This window comes from Epinephelus moara, chromosome 5 (genome assembly GCF_006386435.1).
Source record: "Epinephelus moara isolate mb chromosome 5, YSFRI_EMoa_1.0, whole genome shotgun sequence".
NCBI lineage: Eukaryota > Metazoa > Chordata > Actinopteri > Perciformes > Serranidae > Epinephelus > Epinephelus moara.
Genome location: NC_065510.1, coordinates 39,549,079 through 39,566,716, shown reverse-complemented (window position 1 = coordinate 39,566,716; position 17,638 = coordinate 39,549,079). Strand labels below are relative to the sequence as shown.

Here is a 17,638-nt window from a genome sequence, read left to right as displayed (position 1 = left end):
ATGGGTGACGTCACAGTGGCTACATCCATACACTCTATGGTTGGAATATTTTATGTCAAATAGACCACATGGACAAAAGTACGTACACTTTTGGCCTCATGCTGCTCTACTTAGTTTAAGCTTAGTCCCTTAAATCTAATTACGGCAAATCTTAATGCTACAACATAACAATGACATTTTAGACAATTATACACTTCAAACAAAATGGCAACATTTTTGGAAGGCCCTTTCCCATCTCAACATGACAATGCCCCTGTGCACAAACCGAGGTCCATGGGGAGAAAAAAAGAAAGATAGAAAGAAAAACATTTTTCTGAGTTCGGTGTAAAGGAACTTGGCTGGTCTGCACAGAGCAGTGACCATAACCCCATCCAAGCCCTTAGGGATGAACTGGAACAATGACTCTGAGCAGGGCCTTATCACCCAACATCAGTGCCTGACCTGACTAATGCCCTAGTGGCTGAATGGTAGCCAATACCTGCAGCCAGTTTCCTAAAGATCCTCCTAGAGGAGCTGAGGCTTTGAAAGTAGCAGATTAATGCCCTTAGGTTTTAGAATAAGATGTTCAACAATCACATTAAGATGTCAATATACTTTTGGCCATGTGTTGTGTTTGATCTGATGGTACGAAGTTTGGATTTATTCCAGCATGCCTTTATTGGACTCATGTGCCGAGTCTTCTTCTTATTTTAAATCCACACAAATAAAAGATGATGCTATACTCACGTCAAAGAAGTGCCCCGTCATGCTGCAGCGATGGCACTGTTTGTGCCAGTATGCTCTCTCACTGCAGGAATCATAGAGGTGCCCGGGCAGGCCGCAGTTGTTGCAGTGCCTATTGGGACATTCATTGGACAGGTGGCCTGGGTTGCCACAAAGGAAGCAGGGTGGAGACTTCTGCACACACACAAACACAGATACACACATTACACAGCTAGTAGATTTAAGTGCTTGTACTCATCAGTGTGTATAAGCTGTACATGCCGCTGTGCACTGAGTGGAACTGACTTTGGGCTCAGGGCAGTTCTTGGAGAGATGTCCGGTCTTGTTGCAGTTTCTACACTCGACGTTCTTGTTGGTGTAGTATCTGTTTGACAACCGCTGTGCCGCCACTCTGGCACCTTTGTCTTTGTTACAGATACGAGCCTGGAACACACACAGTTGATGCATCATTTACTTATTTTTATTGTTTTGTACCCACAAAGTACATACGTTCAACTGTCAGTCATTCATTTTCAGTAAAAATCAGAGAAGTGTTATTTTCCAACTCATTGTTATGATTGCCAAAAAAAATCAGAGCATACTTTGAGATAAGACAGAGCTTTTACATTGGCATTTCTCGGTGCGCCGAGTCAAACCATACCACCTGCATTTGCATTTCCATTACCAGTTTAAACACGCCGAATTACCCCAAGTCGCACCAAGTGGCTGATGAGATGGACCATCTCCGGAGTCAAGCCAAGGCATGATCAACTGCCTACAAGTGGCAGCTACCGGCAACTTTTACAATGGAAAGTTTTCTTGCATGTTACTCAATGCATAATTCGAAGTCATGAATTATTGACCACATCTTGAATCTCAGCGTTCAGGTACACTCCCTAAGCACTCCACTTATGCTTTTGAGATATTGCAAGTAAGCTGGAGGAGATGGGCATCTGGCAAACATTCATGCAGTGCAGACAGAGAATTAAAAACTCCAACAATGGAGCAAGAGAGTCGTTAACCTCAATAACACCAGCAGAGTAGACAGAAAATCGCTCTGTTGGTTCACAAGTACAAGCACGTCATAACTTAAAGACACACCTTCAAGCGGGTAGCATGTTGTATAGGGACGCAAATCCCTGTCCATTGGGCTAGCTTGCCGAGTCAAGCTGAGTCAAGTCATGCAAGCACATGTATGGAAAAGAAAGGGTACCATACCCTCAAGTTAGGGCTGCTTGCTTAGAGCAAAAATCATGATCACAATTATTTTGGTCAATACTGACATCACGATTTAATTGAAACGCAAATTTGATCAATTGCACAGCCCTACATCTAAAGACAGCAAAGTATTCTCCTAAGAAATCACACATTACTTCTTAATACTAAGGCTTGTAACCTTATATAGAACCAGTCCTAGTTAATCAAACAAATACACGTCTCACCACAAGCAAAGACCACAAGCAAAAAGCCTCAGAAGACAAAGTGGCTGAATGTCAGGATATATATTACATTCTGTGAAGTTATTAATGTCCACCTACCTCCTTGTCCTTGGATGAAACCAACCAGCTGCTCTCTTCTTCCTCTTCAGCATCTGGCAGGACAGAAAAATACATTTTAAAATAATGCAAATTTAATTGCTGAAGTTTGGGATATTATTTTCAATTATATATATACTCAGTCATTCGCAATTTTAAGTAAATGTTTGCTTTAATTCACACAGTGTGTGATTTTTTTCATAGTAAAAAGCTAAATGATTCCTATGAATCGCACGCATACAAAAACACAGTTAGAAACATGAACATGTATCTACAACCCTTTCTCAACTGGTATTCACAAGAAGCGAGGACTTTATGGTAGTCTAAATCAATGAAAGATAAAGGTGTTTTTTGCTTTCACCTGCTCTTTTTCTACTCAAACAACATGACAAGAACTGGAACCAGGATTCGATAACAACCAGAGCTGATAAATTCTAGACAATATCCAACCCTATTAAGAACTCTAAACCCTGAGGAATAAGTTTAGCTTCCTGTAAGAGAAGGACATGTGCACACATATACACACACACACACACACACACACACACTGAGAAACTGACACAGTGGCAGCCCAGCACATCTGTATGAGAGTGGCACTAACAGCGCCCTGAGGGAGACCACTGTATACTCCTCAGGCCCACAGAACTGTAACTGACATCCAGAAATCCTAACGTACACACAAACACACACAGAGAAACGCACACGGACACGTGTACTCAGCATAAATTATGTGCTGATAGCAATGACCCACACATGCTTTCACAAACACATACAGACACACCCACTCATCGACCCCCACGATTAGCTGGTTGACAGTCTTTAGCCTTTGGACAAACATACAGCCTTGAGCCATAACCAAATACTACAGTCTCCTTTCCACCTCTCTTTCTTTCTTTCTTTCTATCTCTCTTTTTTGGACTCTCTCTCTCTGGCGCCTTATCGCAATTCTGCTCAGCCCTCCTTCCTTTGCATTTGCTCTCTCTCTCTCTCGTTTTCTACCTCTCTTAACACCCCCCCCCCCCCCCCCCCCGCGCCGCCCGCCCCGGGGGCGTTTANCCCCGAGTGTGAGGCTGCAAAGGGAGGTTATCACCTCTCCTCCCAGTCAAACAAATTAAAATGGCTGCTGTTTGGATGGGGCTTCTTCCTGCCACGACCTTCACCTCAAAACAGACACACACCCTTGCAAGAAACTCATCATCCTCATCAAAGCAAAAGCTTGTGACTCCGATTTAGATGACTGCATTTGAGTTCTGGGTTGATTGATTTGGACTGATGTAAACCTTTAAATATCCTTCAGACATTGGATGAGTTTGAAGGCAGTTTTTCCCAAATCTTACATATTTTGGAGAAACACACAGCAGACTGTACAATGTGTATAAACCAACACAATATAAACCCTGTTTTTAAGAGGGGCTTCTCTATCATCCTTGAACAAAAAACTGTCCCCAATACAGAATTTATGTAAAGTATTTCCAAATATTTTAGACTGTAACATTAGTATCTACACTGCCAACGGTAAAAACAGTCCACCAAGACTTGAAATGATGATGATGCAATCATGTGACACTAACTATGAAGTTCGTCCATTAAAAATGAATCGGTAATCTTATCCACCAATATTAGCATGTGCATGCATGTTTTTTAAACACCTGCTAAAACAGGCAATAGATTCCTTTCCCATTGCCAGTGGACCAGAGCTGCCTAAACAGCTCTGCAGTAGACAAGTACCCCTTTCTGTATTTTTTACTTGTGTCACATTCGACGTCACAAACAAGTGACAGTGCAGTGGGAAAGATGCTTAAGTGACTTAACTGGACTCATACTTTACTTAAAGGTCGGTTACACCATTGAGATTCATTTTAATCTCTATGGCTCTAAAAAGGACTTGGTAATGACAAAGAGACAACGTCAGTAAAGCAATGTGTAGTGACTAATCTGACACCAAACAAATACAACATATAAGCAGTTTTAGAAAGCAGTGTTTAAAGAAATATTCACAGAAAACACACCTAGTGTAATGCACATTTTTAAAGAGGGGCAAGAAGGAAGCGTCATAAAAAAAAGCATTTAGCTGATTTCCTTTAGCTTAGTTTTACAGAGCCAAACGCAATGTCTAAAAATGCCTACAATGATGTAAAACAGAAAAGAAGCATATCCTCATACTGCAGAAACTCAAAAGACAAAAGTTTGGTAGTTTTGCTTAAAGAATGACTGAAATGACTTTTAAATTTACTGTCAGCCAAAGAGCAGTGTACCATAGTTATACATCTATTAGCTGTGTATATGCATGTGTGCTGTTTCTAACATTCACACAATAGAAAGAGTCATTCTGGGAAAGGTGGGTTTTTTTGGGGTTTTTTTAACTTCAGTCCAGAGAAGTGAACAGTAAACCTCTGCGGTGCTCACCTTCTGTGAACAGACTGGGGGGCCTCTGTGTGACGTGTGTGTGTTAGTGAAAAGCTCCATGCACGCGTAGTTGGTGTTACACAACAACCAGCACCCAGTCAATGGGCAGCTTGAAAAAAAAAAAGGCAGGGGTGAAAGGTGTGTATGTGTGCGCAGAAGTGCGTCTGAGTTTGTGTGTGTGCGAGAGTAGGTGTTAGTGACTCAACGAAAGTCATTCCCAAAGCGTCTCCCGGGGGGACTCCCCAAATAAAGAGCAGGAAGCTTTCCCTTAATCTAAGGGCCCCCCATCTCACCAACACACACACGGATAAAGGTTGAAGCTCTTTGTCACGGCCGAGGAATCAAACACATGGGTGGGGNTGTTGTCTGTACACTGGGTGAAAATATGCTAATCAACCTTGAGGCCCTGCTCAAAACCAAACCATAAGAGCTGCTCGCTTCGTCGTGGCCCAACTGATCTGAAGGAGTCTGGAGCTAAATAAGCAGATGGCAGCGGCTTCACCGAGCAGCTGAACGGACTCAAGAGACGGGCCTCCGCCATGTCGGCTGCAACTGTTCAATTTCAACCAATCTAATGGCAAAGCATTTCTTACAGCCATCTTAAAAGTCCAATGATCCTAGAAAGAGAAATACATGTGATGCCTCAGTAGGGGTCTCAAGAAAAACAAGAGACCTGAAACAATCACCAGAGAGAAAAATTTGAGAAAACGTTCCTTAGCATCCCATTTACAGTCAGTTGTACGGGTTCCACTGATTTTTATTCTCCGGGACAACTCGTACATTATCACATCACTCCGCCGTCGAGGGAAATTCGACACAATGGCATGGAAGAGGGGGAGACGGGAAACAGAGGGAGGGAAGGATCAGGGGAGAGAAGGCGACAGATGCTACCTGTCTGTCTCATAGGTACCCTGATTACTAGAAGATGAGGAGGAGAGGGGAGGAGGCTGCGTGCCAGTTCATCAGAGCCGGCAGAACAGAACAAAACAGTGAAATTGTGTGTCTCGGTGTGTGTGTGTGTGTGTGTGTGTGTGTGTGTGTGTGTGTGTGTGTGTGGTGTGAGGGGGAGCTTGTATGTGTGTGTGAATGATTTGAATCTGTCCCTTCTACCAGTGAGAACAGAACAGAAGTGTACGTGTGGCTAATGAACCATGAACACCCGGCTCTCCTGGGGTGACACACACACACAGACACACAGACACAGACACACACACACACACACGCAGGAAGGGAATATAAGGGGACCACAAGAGACATTCTTCTCCCAGGACAAGGGCCAAGCAGAGTGGTTTAGGTCCGGCAACCCAGGGAAGAGACTAGGAACATCAAGACACGCACCCAGCCTTCAATATGTCGGTCTCTACTGCAAACCACTCTCACCTGCTACAACCAACCTGTTTCCTACACTGTGTACGTGTATGTGTGTGTGTGTGTGTGTGTGTGTGTGTGTGTATCATATACAAGCTGTTCTCCCCTCTGTCCCAGCAACATCAAAGCCTTGGACTGGCCTGCCTTGCCCCTATATCCCTCTTTCCCTGTCCTGACACTTAAACAGGCAACCCAAGTCAGCCCGCCCATTGTACGATGCTGTTGACCGGGCCCATTAACACACCGACCAGTCTGCATGCACGCGCAAACACACACACACACACACACACACACACACACACACACACACACAAAACACACACACACACACACACACACACACACACAAAACACACACACACACACACACACACACACAAAACAGGAGTGAAAGAGAGGCCTTGCCCCCCAAATGGAGGTTATGTTTGATACTGAAGCGACAGGGCCGGATTAGCAACACTATACATGACAATGGTGAGGGTGGGCGGGAGCGTGCAGACTATGTGTGTGTGTGTCGGTGTGTCTGTGCACGTAAAAAAAGTGCTTCCTTTGTGACATCACCCTTGCCCTACAGCCTTGCCCTCTGCGAGGTTAAACACACCAAAAGGTTGGCTAAGTCGGGCACACACACGGACACACTCACACAAACCCGTAGCTTTTCGACGCTCTTTTGTGTGACAGAAAAGTCTGGCCGAGGGTGTAAAACACAATAGCAAAGAGAGCAGGAGAACAAGTGAGATGAACAAGAACAGAGAGCGGGGGGGGTGCATGGGTATGGGGCATGGAGCGCATTACTACACAACAAAAGAGGAGCTGGCTGAATATCAAGCCCACCGGACAGCAGAGAGCATACAGGTAGAGGAGTGTCTGTGGGAATACTGGTGGAGGACAGCGGAGGAGTGGGGCAAACTAGGTCGTGAAGATGAAATGATATGCAGAACAAGAGGGAGATAGACACTGTCTGTGTAGATAGATATTTGCCATGCTGGGACTAGATCAATAGCTGTACAGGCCTATTATAGATTAAAGCTGCAGATTTCATTTGGCTTCATTTCATGCTTTTTCTGTGCTAAACTGATCTCTCTGTTAAGGACCCTGACACACCAGACTGACTGTCGGCCATCGCTCAATGTTGGGCTGTCGATGAGTGTCTGCGCCCTAGATTTTGCAGTGTGTCCCACACTGTCGGCACTAGTCGGCCCTTGTTGGCAGCTTTTTGGCCAATTCACGAATGTTGAATGGACGGCGGAGCCTGTCTGTGAGAGAAATCACTCAGACTGGCAGTTCAGCTCAGTGCACGAAAAGAGAAAAAGAAGTGAGGAAAGCAAAGAAACAGCTCAAGTCAACAGGGCGTGAGATCAAAACAAACTTGTTATACTGAGTAAGATTATTGTTTTAGCCACTGAGCTCTTTAGAAGAAACCCTCCGTAATTGTCTGTTACTGTTAACACGGTTAATATAACTTGTTTTGTTAATGTGCTAACTGGCTAACTAGCATCTTGAATCCGTTCTGTTGGTCTTTCAGTTTCCCTTTTTTCAGTGATGATACAGACTAAAGCCGCCTGCTGATATAAAGAGTTATTTCCTCTCTCTCTAGTTGGCTGTAGGCTGTGGTCTTAATAGTAGCGTGTTCAAGTGCAACTTTTTGGCCATGACACAGGCAACATTAGGTGATGCAATAGTTGGCCTTGGTCACCACTAGTTCATTGATGTTGCTTTGGTGTGTCTGGGTGTACCTGGACAGACAGGGTGAGAGAAGGTACAAAGTAAAAACAGTTTGTCTTCTGTCATTCTCAAACTATGGCGAAGATTGTATTTACAAGAGGGATACACTGTAGTTCAACTGTGTGGGATGAAGGAAAATCACTTTGAAGGGCTTCACATAAAAAAAAACAACAACTTGAAAATACTGACATGAAGAGTTTAAGGTCTCTAAAAAATATTACTGAGCTTGAAGATTCTCACTCATCCAGGTTATGGTAATCTTAAGTGCTATATCGTAGGCAACTGGACTTGCTTGTGTTTCTTGTAGACGTTTCGCCTGTCATCCAAGAAGCTTCTTCAGTTCGTCTTCAAGAAACACAAGCCGCAAAGTCCAGTTGCCTAAGATATAGCACTTACGATTACTTAGCTTCTCACTATGAGCACTGCAATCCTTCATGAACACATTTTTTTTTTTGCAAAAGTAAATAAAGTTTTGTTTAATTTCAACCGAGAGATGTCGAAGGGTGCTCTGACTTACTGGCCACCGGTCGTTATTGGTTGATATATTCGTTCCTAATATTTTGATTAGTGGTCTCTATAAAAGCCAATTGGAAGTGCCGATCAGATGATGCAAAACATGCACTACACCACTAAAACGGCTTCACCATTTGGCGGTTCTGACAAACTGTTGCTCACTCTGAGCATTTACTTTTACATTCATGGTTTACTGCTAACCTGACTTCCAGTTCACCTGCCTGCCCGAGTGTATACACACCGTCTCTCTCTCATTACTCACCACATACACATACACACACACACACACACACACACACACACACACACGGCACTGAATGCTTCTGTAGAGGCTGCGATACACTACACTGTTTTCTGACAGTATTTACATTTAGCTTTGTTTTGTCCAGTGCTGTGCCCAAGTGACCAAAGTGGCATCTTCTTCCGTGTACCAGCTCTTTTTCACCTGTACATCGTTTTAAAACTGCTCGATGGAACAATGCCGACTCAGCGTATGAAATTAACCCACAGAGCTACATGTCTTTCCAAAAGCAGGACATTATCCTTAAACTTTTGTGTGAACAACATTAAAGCAACAATATGTGAAATGTTTTTTCCATATAGACTGTTGTTAAGAATAGTCATATAAATAATGTTACATGATAAATGGAAGGCTTCAAATAGAACCTGTGATCAGCATCTGCTGATTGCTCTGCTTCCAGAAAACAGTGATCTGCCCCTAAAATCCTGGAGCATGTTCTCTCTGTCTGTCGTTTTTGTCTGTGCATACCTCATTGGTTTAAAGTAGGCAACATTGAGCAATATATAAATCAGAATCTGATGGCGGTGGGTTGTTTGCTTATGTTGCCAGCCAACTGTCCATAAAATCTGATCAAACCAAATCAACTAAGTCATCATGTAGCAGATAAGTATATGAGATCTAAGGACTTTTTGTTTCCAAACTTTGCCATTCATTGTTAAATATTTAGTCAAGAATTTTTTTAAAGTTATTGAGAAATATATTAAGCTGTCAGTGGCACTGAAACCCATGAGCCAATGTCATTACTTGAGTTCGACACAGGTCTACAACTGGAAACCTGGCCTGTACCAGCACATGTAAGACCTGACCGGCTGAACCCAAGTGGTACTCAGCCTATATTTTTGCTTTATTCCATCCAATATTGATGTAAGCCTGCCAGGCTAATGCAACACATTGGCTAACCAATTTTGGGAAAGGAAAATGTGACTGGTCCATAAATAGTCAAACTCCAAGCTGTGTATTGACTCTGCCATTGTGCTTTGAACTGAAGCTGTGTACTTCAAACACTCTGAGGAAGGCTCTGAAACTAAACATGTAAGCATATTTCTATTGTGATGTCAGCCAACTAAACAAGTGTGAGTATGTTGTCCTCCTTTACTTTCTTTTGAATGTGCTTATTCTTTTGGTTTATGCAGATTGTCTAACTTATCTCTTTCCCTGTTCCCACTGTGCATCAAGTATGTTCTTGCAACACATGTCACCAAAGAATGCACAGAGTTTAAGTTTTTGGTTTATAAGCTTTTCGTATTTAAAACTCAGCCATTACGTTTGGATATAATCAAAGGTATACCCAGCACGAGCCAGGCTACATCTGGTTGGGTGGAGTGAATCTCTCTGGCTGAGCTGTTGCATGATGCAGGATGTCAACCTTGGATACTGGTTGCGAAGTCTTTCTGAATATAACCTTGATATAACAGACAGGCATATATGTCAAATGATGTCTTTAAAAGGAGATCTGAAAAAGATGTTTTGTCATGAGTGATTTAGAACACACTGCACCTTGGTGAAAGAGCAGAATGCAGGCAGATGCCATCACCCTGGTCCCTGTTGAATCTGCCTTGTGTTCGGCCATCACATATTTCATCGCAGCCCGTCTCTGATTATCCATCCCTCGCATGACAAGCCGAGTGTTCACCCCCTGCCAGCCCTGTGCCACCTCCTCCCTTCCTCCTCGCCCCCTTCCACACCATGTTGGCAGCCAGGGCAGGGCAGGTGGCCAAACCTGTCAGTCAAAGCACCGTCGCCACGCGGCAATACCACAGACACCAATTACCACACAGCAGGGGCGCGGCCTGGCAACCGCATGGCAACCACATGGTCCAATCAGGGTACACAACAACAGGGACCGGAGAAGGCCAAAAAAAGTGAGTGTGTCTGTTTGTGTGTGTGTGTGTGTGTGTGTGTGTGTGTGTGTGTGTGTGTGTGTTAGTACGGCGGAACCATGTTCAAGTTATCCAAAACCGAGCCAGTGCATGTCCGTGGGATTCACAGGTAGTCATTGTGTCTTTTTAATATCCGTTAGCTTTCTATTTAGTGGAGATTTTTAATTCAAACGCAAAATTTATCTCCACCTATCTGTTGATAATCAGAGTGGTTCTTATTAAAACACACAGTCCTGACTCATGACCAACTCATGCTGGTCTCACCAATCATGCATCTACATTTCAAAAAGATGCTGAATCAAAATCTGACTTATTTAATTACCCCAAACATGCTTTGACAGTTTGTGCCTTCAACACATCAAAGGACGATTAAAAACGGTACAAAATCTCACTTTTAATAACAGTTTTTTCAACATGTATGCTCTCCACATTAAGTGTTTCTCTAAATAACTTGTTGTGCAAGATCTTAGGATTCTTCCATAATGATAAAAATGACTGTTTCACTGTCATGTTGATCAAGTCATGACTCAGTATCTGAGTATATCCATGACTCAGACTTTAGGTTGAGTCACAGCTTCAATGGCTCTCAACCTGGAATTAACCTGAAGGTTATAGTAAAATATTTGGGGCTGTGAAATCATGGCTTTCTGGTAATTTACATAACACAGCATTATCGTTTGGAAGCAACAAGAGAGGCTTTTAATCAGGAGATGAAACTGCCAAGACCAATTAGTTTGAACAGCTGTCTTTATAGAGATACTATAAGTGAAACCTACGTGTGTGTAATTTAATATATTTATTGAAATGATAGAATTTCTTTAATGAGAAACCTCTTGGAATGGATTCTATCTGGATCCACAAAATCAATATACTGTAAAACATTTTCAAAATATATTTTTTGGACGTATGTAATACACGATGATTTACACAGTATAAAACTGAAACACTGCCTTGTTCAGGCTTCTAATATTTTGAGGATTTGCTGGGTTTTTTTTGTCTTGTGTGACTGTAAAGTAAATATCTCTGGAGGCAGAATGTTGGTCGAACAAAACCAGCAATTTGATGACATGACCTTGAACGTTAAGACATTATGATAACCACTGTTCACAATTTTCGAACATTTTATAGGTCAAACAAGGACGCATTAATTGTTGGTTGTAACCCTGATTTAAACTTGAACCCTGTGAGTTTTTACACAATACTGTCGCCCAGGTGAGAAAGAAAAAGGTGATGCTGTTGTATCAGGGCCAACATATGTTACATTCAATATGTCCATTGGTAGGGAAGGTCAGTCTCCGCAGTACGATGGCAGGGCAGCACACTAGTCAACAAGTGTTTGTATTTTTAGACTAAAGTCATACTCGTGTACGCAAGCACATAAAAGAATGCTGATAAAACTGACCAAATTATTCAGGGTGCCCCTTTTGTCTTCTGCGGCGAAACACACTAACACACCAGCACACAGCGTCTGTAAGGGGCAAATATATTTTAATAAAACCAGTGAGTTGCAACCTCAATTTCATTTTGATGAATTTCCTCCTGCGGGAGTGAGCCAGGCAGTGGGCGGGAGGGCGGAAAGGCGGGAGAGCGGGAGAGGGAAGTGGGGTGATGGGGGCTGGGAGGCAGATAGAATTTTCATGATTGTTATTTTTGTTATTATACAGCGAGAGGAAGGGGGGGAGGGAGGGAGGGGGGGAGATAAACGGCGTTGGTTAATCTGAGGCATTTTGCGGAGCGCTCCATTATCGGGCAGGTTGGGCACGTCGAGGGGGTTATTTTTCCGAGGGATCTTTGGCCCCGGTAATTAAGCTCCATTCACCAGGCCCTGTTCCCCAAATTAAAAATTTGTCATTAAGTGGAATTTACCATAATGCCTTTTTATCTGCCGGCGCTTCAGCATGCGTGCATGCACGTGTATGTGTGTGTGTGTGTGTGTGTGTGTGTGTGGGGAGGGTAGAGGTGAAAGGGGGGCTATGGGAGGGGACAACCAATAAGGGGTTACACTGTGGTCACACGCACAGACAAACACACATGAATGCCCCTGCGCGCGCACACACACACACACACACACACACACACACACAACACACACACACACACACACACACACCCTTCAATCCTTCAAATCCACAGCCTTTGGGGTAATTAAATAATGGTGCTTTANCACACACACACACACACACACACACACACCCTTCAATCCTTCAAATCCACAGCCTTTGGGGTAATTAAATAATGGTGCTTTAAAGTTTTAATTTAGATTTGGCTTTTTCCTTCCTCATCCTACTGTATGCCGTTAAAAACGCACACACATTCATATGCACACACACGCGCGCACACAACCTCAAAACAGCCAGTCACAGTCGTTTATAGACTTCATCCAGCGAGATAGCCCTCGATGGGCAAGGTACATTGGAGAGAGTGAATGATTGAAGAGCAGAATCTCTGTCTCTACAGGCTTTCTAAAACAATACAATTATTAGTCTTTAATTAGAGCAGCCCCTCTGTGGGACAGGGGACAGACAAAGAACAATAGAGGATTAGAAGAGGACCTCCTAATATGGCTCTTTTATCGCTTCATTCAAATACAGTTTATAAATGCATCCAGCTGTCCTCTTCACCTGGCGGAGTCGGAAGCTGCTGGTAGATTTGGGACAGGATGGGAACAAAACAATGTTATTTAGGGCAGCAACTATGGAAAATGATTTTTGCTATTAATTCATCTATGATTATGCCTTCAAATGATCGATTCTTTATGACATAAGTTGTCAAAAATAATGGGCTGCCGTGGTGACCTTGGAGAAGGCTCCCACCGTGAATGCCCCTAGTTCAAGTCCAGCCCGAAACTTTTGTTGCATGTGGTCCCCAATCTCTCCTCATTTCCTGTCATCTCTCTACTGTCAACTCTAAAATGCATACAAAATTATTAATTTCTATCCTAAATGACCTGAGATGTAAGTAATGTCTCTACATGGCTTACTCCATCAAACCATCAGTCAAAAACCCCCAAAGTATTGTTATGACAACTTTTACCTTATAAATGACTCAGAAGATTAATAGGTCATTTCAGATTAATCAGTTAAACACTATTATCATTATCATTAAGAGTGTAAAGAAAGAGCAGGACTGAAGACCTGTCAGTATGATCAATACCACACAAAAACTCATAAATTAATAAGACAGTAGCAGGATGCCGCATTTACGATCCCAGGCAATAGGTGGTGTGGTTGAAAATGTTAAAAAGCAAGTTTGATGTCTAAACCCAAAAACTATACTAGATACCGATACAAGAGGATGCAGTGAGTAAGACCCCTGAAGTCATGTGATGGAGATGAAACTATATAGTCATGGTTATATTGAGTCAGTCAACCTTCATTTCAAGTTCTCTACATGACTAACAATGAATAATGATATAATGTGAGTGATTACAAACCAGCCACCGTCACCTTACACTGTCTCTGTTTGCTTCAGACAGCTGAAAAACTTGTGGCCACTTAACTTCTCTCTCCTATTATTTTAGCAGATACAGGAATATCCCTCTGACTCTCTGAATGCCATCGCAGAGTGAAGGTGGGGAAATAAGGCCCTAAATGAACAGAGAGGGGGGTCTGGTGGAAGAGGAGGAAGAGCAGAGGAGGTGGAGGAGGAGGGCGAAAAGGAAGGAGGAGGACGAGAGGAGGGGGTGGACAGATGGCAGAGGTTATGCCTGGCTGAAAGGGGCAAGATGGGAGGAGGCTGCTCTGGGTGTTCAGGGTGTGTGTGCATGTGTGTAATGGGAGGAAACGCCGCGCTTTACCCCCACTCCTCCACATGCAGAGCTCATCCTTAAGAAATCCCTCTATCTCCCCTCTAGGTCCTCTCTCTCGTCTCTTTTTCTTTGATTTATTTCCTTCAACTTCCCATGACTCCTCGTTTACAGATGTCAAAGGTTCATCAAATCCATTTAAATAAATGTCTGACAGACTTTTCCCTTAATATCAAATTCGGCTCTGGGCTCAGTTGATCCCATATTGGCTGGAGATTGTATTCAGTGATGAACTAAATAATTAGGTCTTCCTGCATCTGATTGACAGATAAAACCTGGTTAAGGTAAACTACAGATAGAGCCAAACAACAACATGCTGTCAAAATCTGGAAATGTGTGCGTGTGTGTGTGTGTGTGTGTGTGTGTGTGTGTGTGTGTGTGTGTCCAAAATACAGCGCAGGGAGGAGTGGCAGAATGGCAGGGGGAGAGCAGAGAGAGATAGGGGGTCTTATTTACTGTCGTTTAATTTGCTCCCCTCTGCTCCGTCCATCCCTTGGTTTTTCTGACAGGTAATAAAAAGCGGGAGCTTTCCTGACAAGCCCATTTGAATTTGGATTGAATAATATAACTGTAGGGTTTCCCACATAACGCTCTGTCCAAGCGTGCAACGGTGCACAGACACACTGGCAGTCCCTCTGCCTGCCAGGGTGTGAGTACTGTGTGTGTGTGTGCATGTGTGTCTATGGCGCTTATCACTGCACACATGCACAGACAAACACACAGGTTCTTACGTCATGGTAGTTAATGCAACAGCAATAATGAATTCCTGCAAGTAGCCACCATGCCACTCCCATATGCCAATCTCCAAATCTTTGCCCGACCTCTCTTCCTCTTTTTCTTTTTCCGCACCCCCTCCTCTTTATTCCTTCTTCCTGCTTCTGCCCAAGATCCCTTCATCCCACCTCCTCTTCTTGTCTTACCTCATCCCTCACTCACCCTCCCCCCTCCCCCTCCTCCTCCTCCTCCTGCTCTCGGTAGCTGCTGAAATCCCATTCCCCGTGGGGCAGGCTAAATTGAATTGGCGTGTTTATATGAACAACAGGGCCGTTGCTTTAATATACCTTAGAGTTTATGCCTAATGCCTCCCTGCTAATACCGCTGGAGCTCACCGCCCTCACTCAACACACGTCGCTTTTATGGAACTCATAAAAGAGACAGAATAGCAAGGGAGGAGGATGGAGAGATACTCTCCGGGAGTGCGCTTGTGTTTGTAAGCAAGAGGGAGAAAGAGAGGAAGAGGTGAGACGCCTGTTAATACATCTTAACAACTTATCTGTTTTATCACACCTCATCCTACAGTATCCCCTCACTATAAACCTGCACACACTAGCACATACACACTAACACACACACACTTTCATCCCTCCAGTGTGGAGTGTGAATGAAAAGAAAAGAGGAGAGACAGAAAGGGAGGAAGATTTTTTTAGATTAGTGAGTAATGCTGAATAAATATCCGGAGATTTGGTTGAGGGAGTTGGTCATGCTCGTCGACTTCCAAACATCCTCCATTTTCTCTCTGTCTCCCCCCTTCTTTCTTCCCTTTCTTTCTCTCGCCTGTCCCCTTTCTCTTCTGGCCCTGTGTCAGCCTACAAAAGGCCCACAGTACAAAGGAGAGAACCAGGCCTGAGACACTCAACCCAATTACTATTGATCAGTCTGCACTCAGAGGAGAAAAATGCGCTCACCTGCGCGCACGCACACAGCTATACAAGCACACGCATATAAATCTGTCTAGATACAGCAAGTCCTGTAAGGTCACGGACGGTTATTTGTTCGCAGCTGACTTGTAACACTGACCGCTGAGGACTCTTTAAAAAAAGGAAAACCATGTAACACTTTTCCAGGCTTCATTACTTTTACCGTTTACATTTTTTGGCCCAAAAACAGAGAGCTGTAGCAGCACAAGAGTCTGGCTAGTTGAGTCTAGTTTAAACCACAGTGTTTGTGGTGTACAAAAACACAGTGGCTACAAACTGGAAGAGTGTTGATAAATCTATAAGGCACTGCTATTCATTTAGGTTTGTTCTGGTCAAAGTAGATCTGTGTAGCACGACGAATTAGACAACAAGATTTTTAACTCATTTACCTAAAATAACCTTTTCAGTTTTACACCATATTTGGGATATTTACTTTACTTGTATAGTAAGTTTATCATTTTTTATTAGAAATATCATATTATACAACAAATTCGTCATAAAATCCCAATCTCTGAAGATTAGAAATAGAGATTTAAATTTTCAACATATAACTAGATTAAAAATATCCTTAGTTTAGACAGATGTTTCAATCTGCTGAAAGTTGGGAAAACTGAACAACAATCAAAGCTAGAATCTAGCTTTTAAAATATGTTTTACATTATTCAGAAATTCAGAAACTCACCTTCCATCAAACCTGCATTCTCAGTATGATTATTTCAACCAGTTGGAATAAAAATATATATATATATATTTGCTTTTTACATTGGGTATCTGATATTTACAATTATTCCAAATCTATATTAAATTCTGGTCAGACTGTTTATAACTCCTGTTCAAACTAATGTGAAAGATGATTGAAAAAAAAAAAAAAAACAGATTACAGAGGAGAGCAGGAGCTTTAGGGAGACCTTGAAGACAGCATAAAACCCAAATGCTTTCCCATTAGAGTATCCCTGACCAAAACCTTTAAAAGTTTGCAAAGCCCTGCTTGTAGGTGTCTGCACACACTCACAGACACACGAAACAAGTCTCACATTAAGGCTGTGATGAACTCTGCTTGTTGTCTGGAAGCCTGCGCCGAAATATCAATGACTAAACTCCCCAACGAGCTAGTAACTATCTCCTTAGCTCTGATTTTATCCTCAATAATTAATTTTCTCTCCCAACGCCGACTTCGGCTTTATCGGTCGCTCGCCGCCAGAATCTCAGGATTCCATTTAACCATAATCCCTCGGATAAAGGGGCGGCCAAGGTGTGCTAATGCACAGGCATGCGTGCACACAGAAACACGTGCACGAGCAAAGACTTAAACTTCATTCACAGACACATAATGTTATAGACCAGATACACAGATGTGGAAGGACAACCAGTCATACTAATGCTGGGCTGTCTTACCAACAAAGGAAATATACCCTACTGATAATTACCATTTATCACATTTAGGCACCCTAAGTCCACTCAGAAGGAGAGAATATGCAGAATGATGCCACGGTGTTCACTGTCAGCTGTGTGACCTCTCAAACAGATCCCAGATACAAGCTGGATTAGCACAGGAAAGCCTATAGCGTGAATCCTGACCCTGCGAGCCCGGCATAGCAACAGCCACGTAACCAGGGCTTGGTCTTGTTGTATGGAAGGATGGTTGGGAATGGGAGTGGAGGAATAAAGAGATGGGATGGATGGAGGGAGGGGTGGAGCTGGAGGGT

General features: G+C 43.1%; 1 protein-coding gene across 1 annotated transcript in view; it reads right to left on the bottom strand.

Moving 5' to 3' along the window:
* Positions 1-17,638, bottom strand: part of zcchc7 (zinc finger, CCHC domain containing 7) — a 61,859-nt gene that overhangs the window by 25,498 nt on the left and 18,723 nt on the right. The window contains exons 4-6 of the mRNA XM_050045645.1: positions 2,241-2,293; positions 1,009-1,146; positions 727-897 (exon numbers count right to left, since the gene is read on the bottom strand). Of these exons, the coding sequence (XP_049901602.1) occupies positions 727-897; positions 1,009-1,146; positions 2,241-2,293 (362 nt within the window). The remainder of the gene's footprint in view (positions 1-726; positions 898-1,008; positions 1,147-2,240; positions 2,294-17,638) is intronic.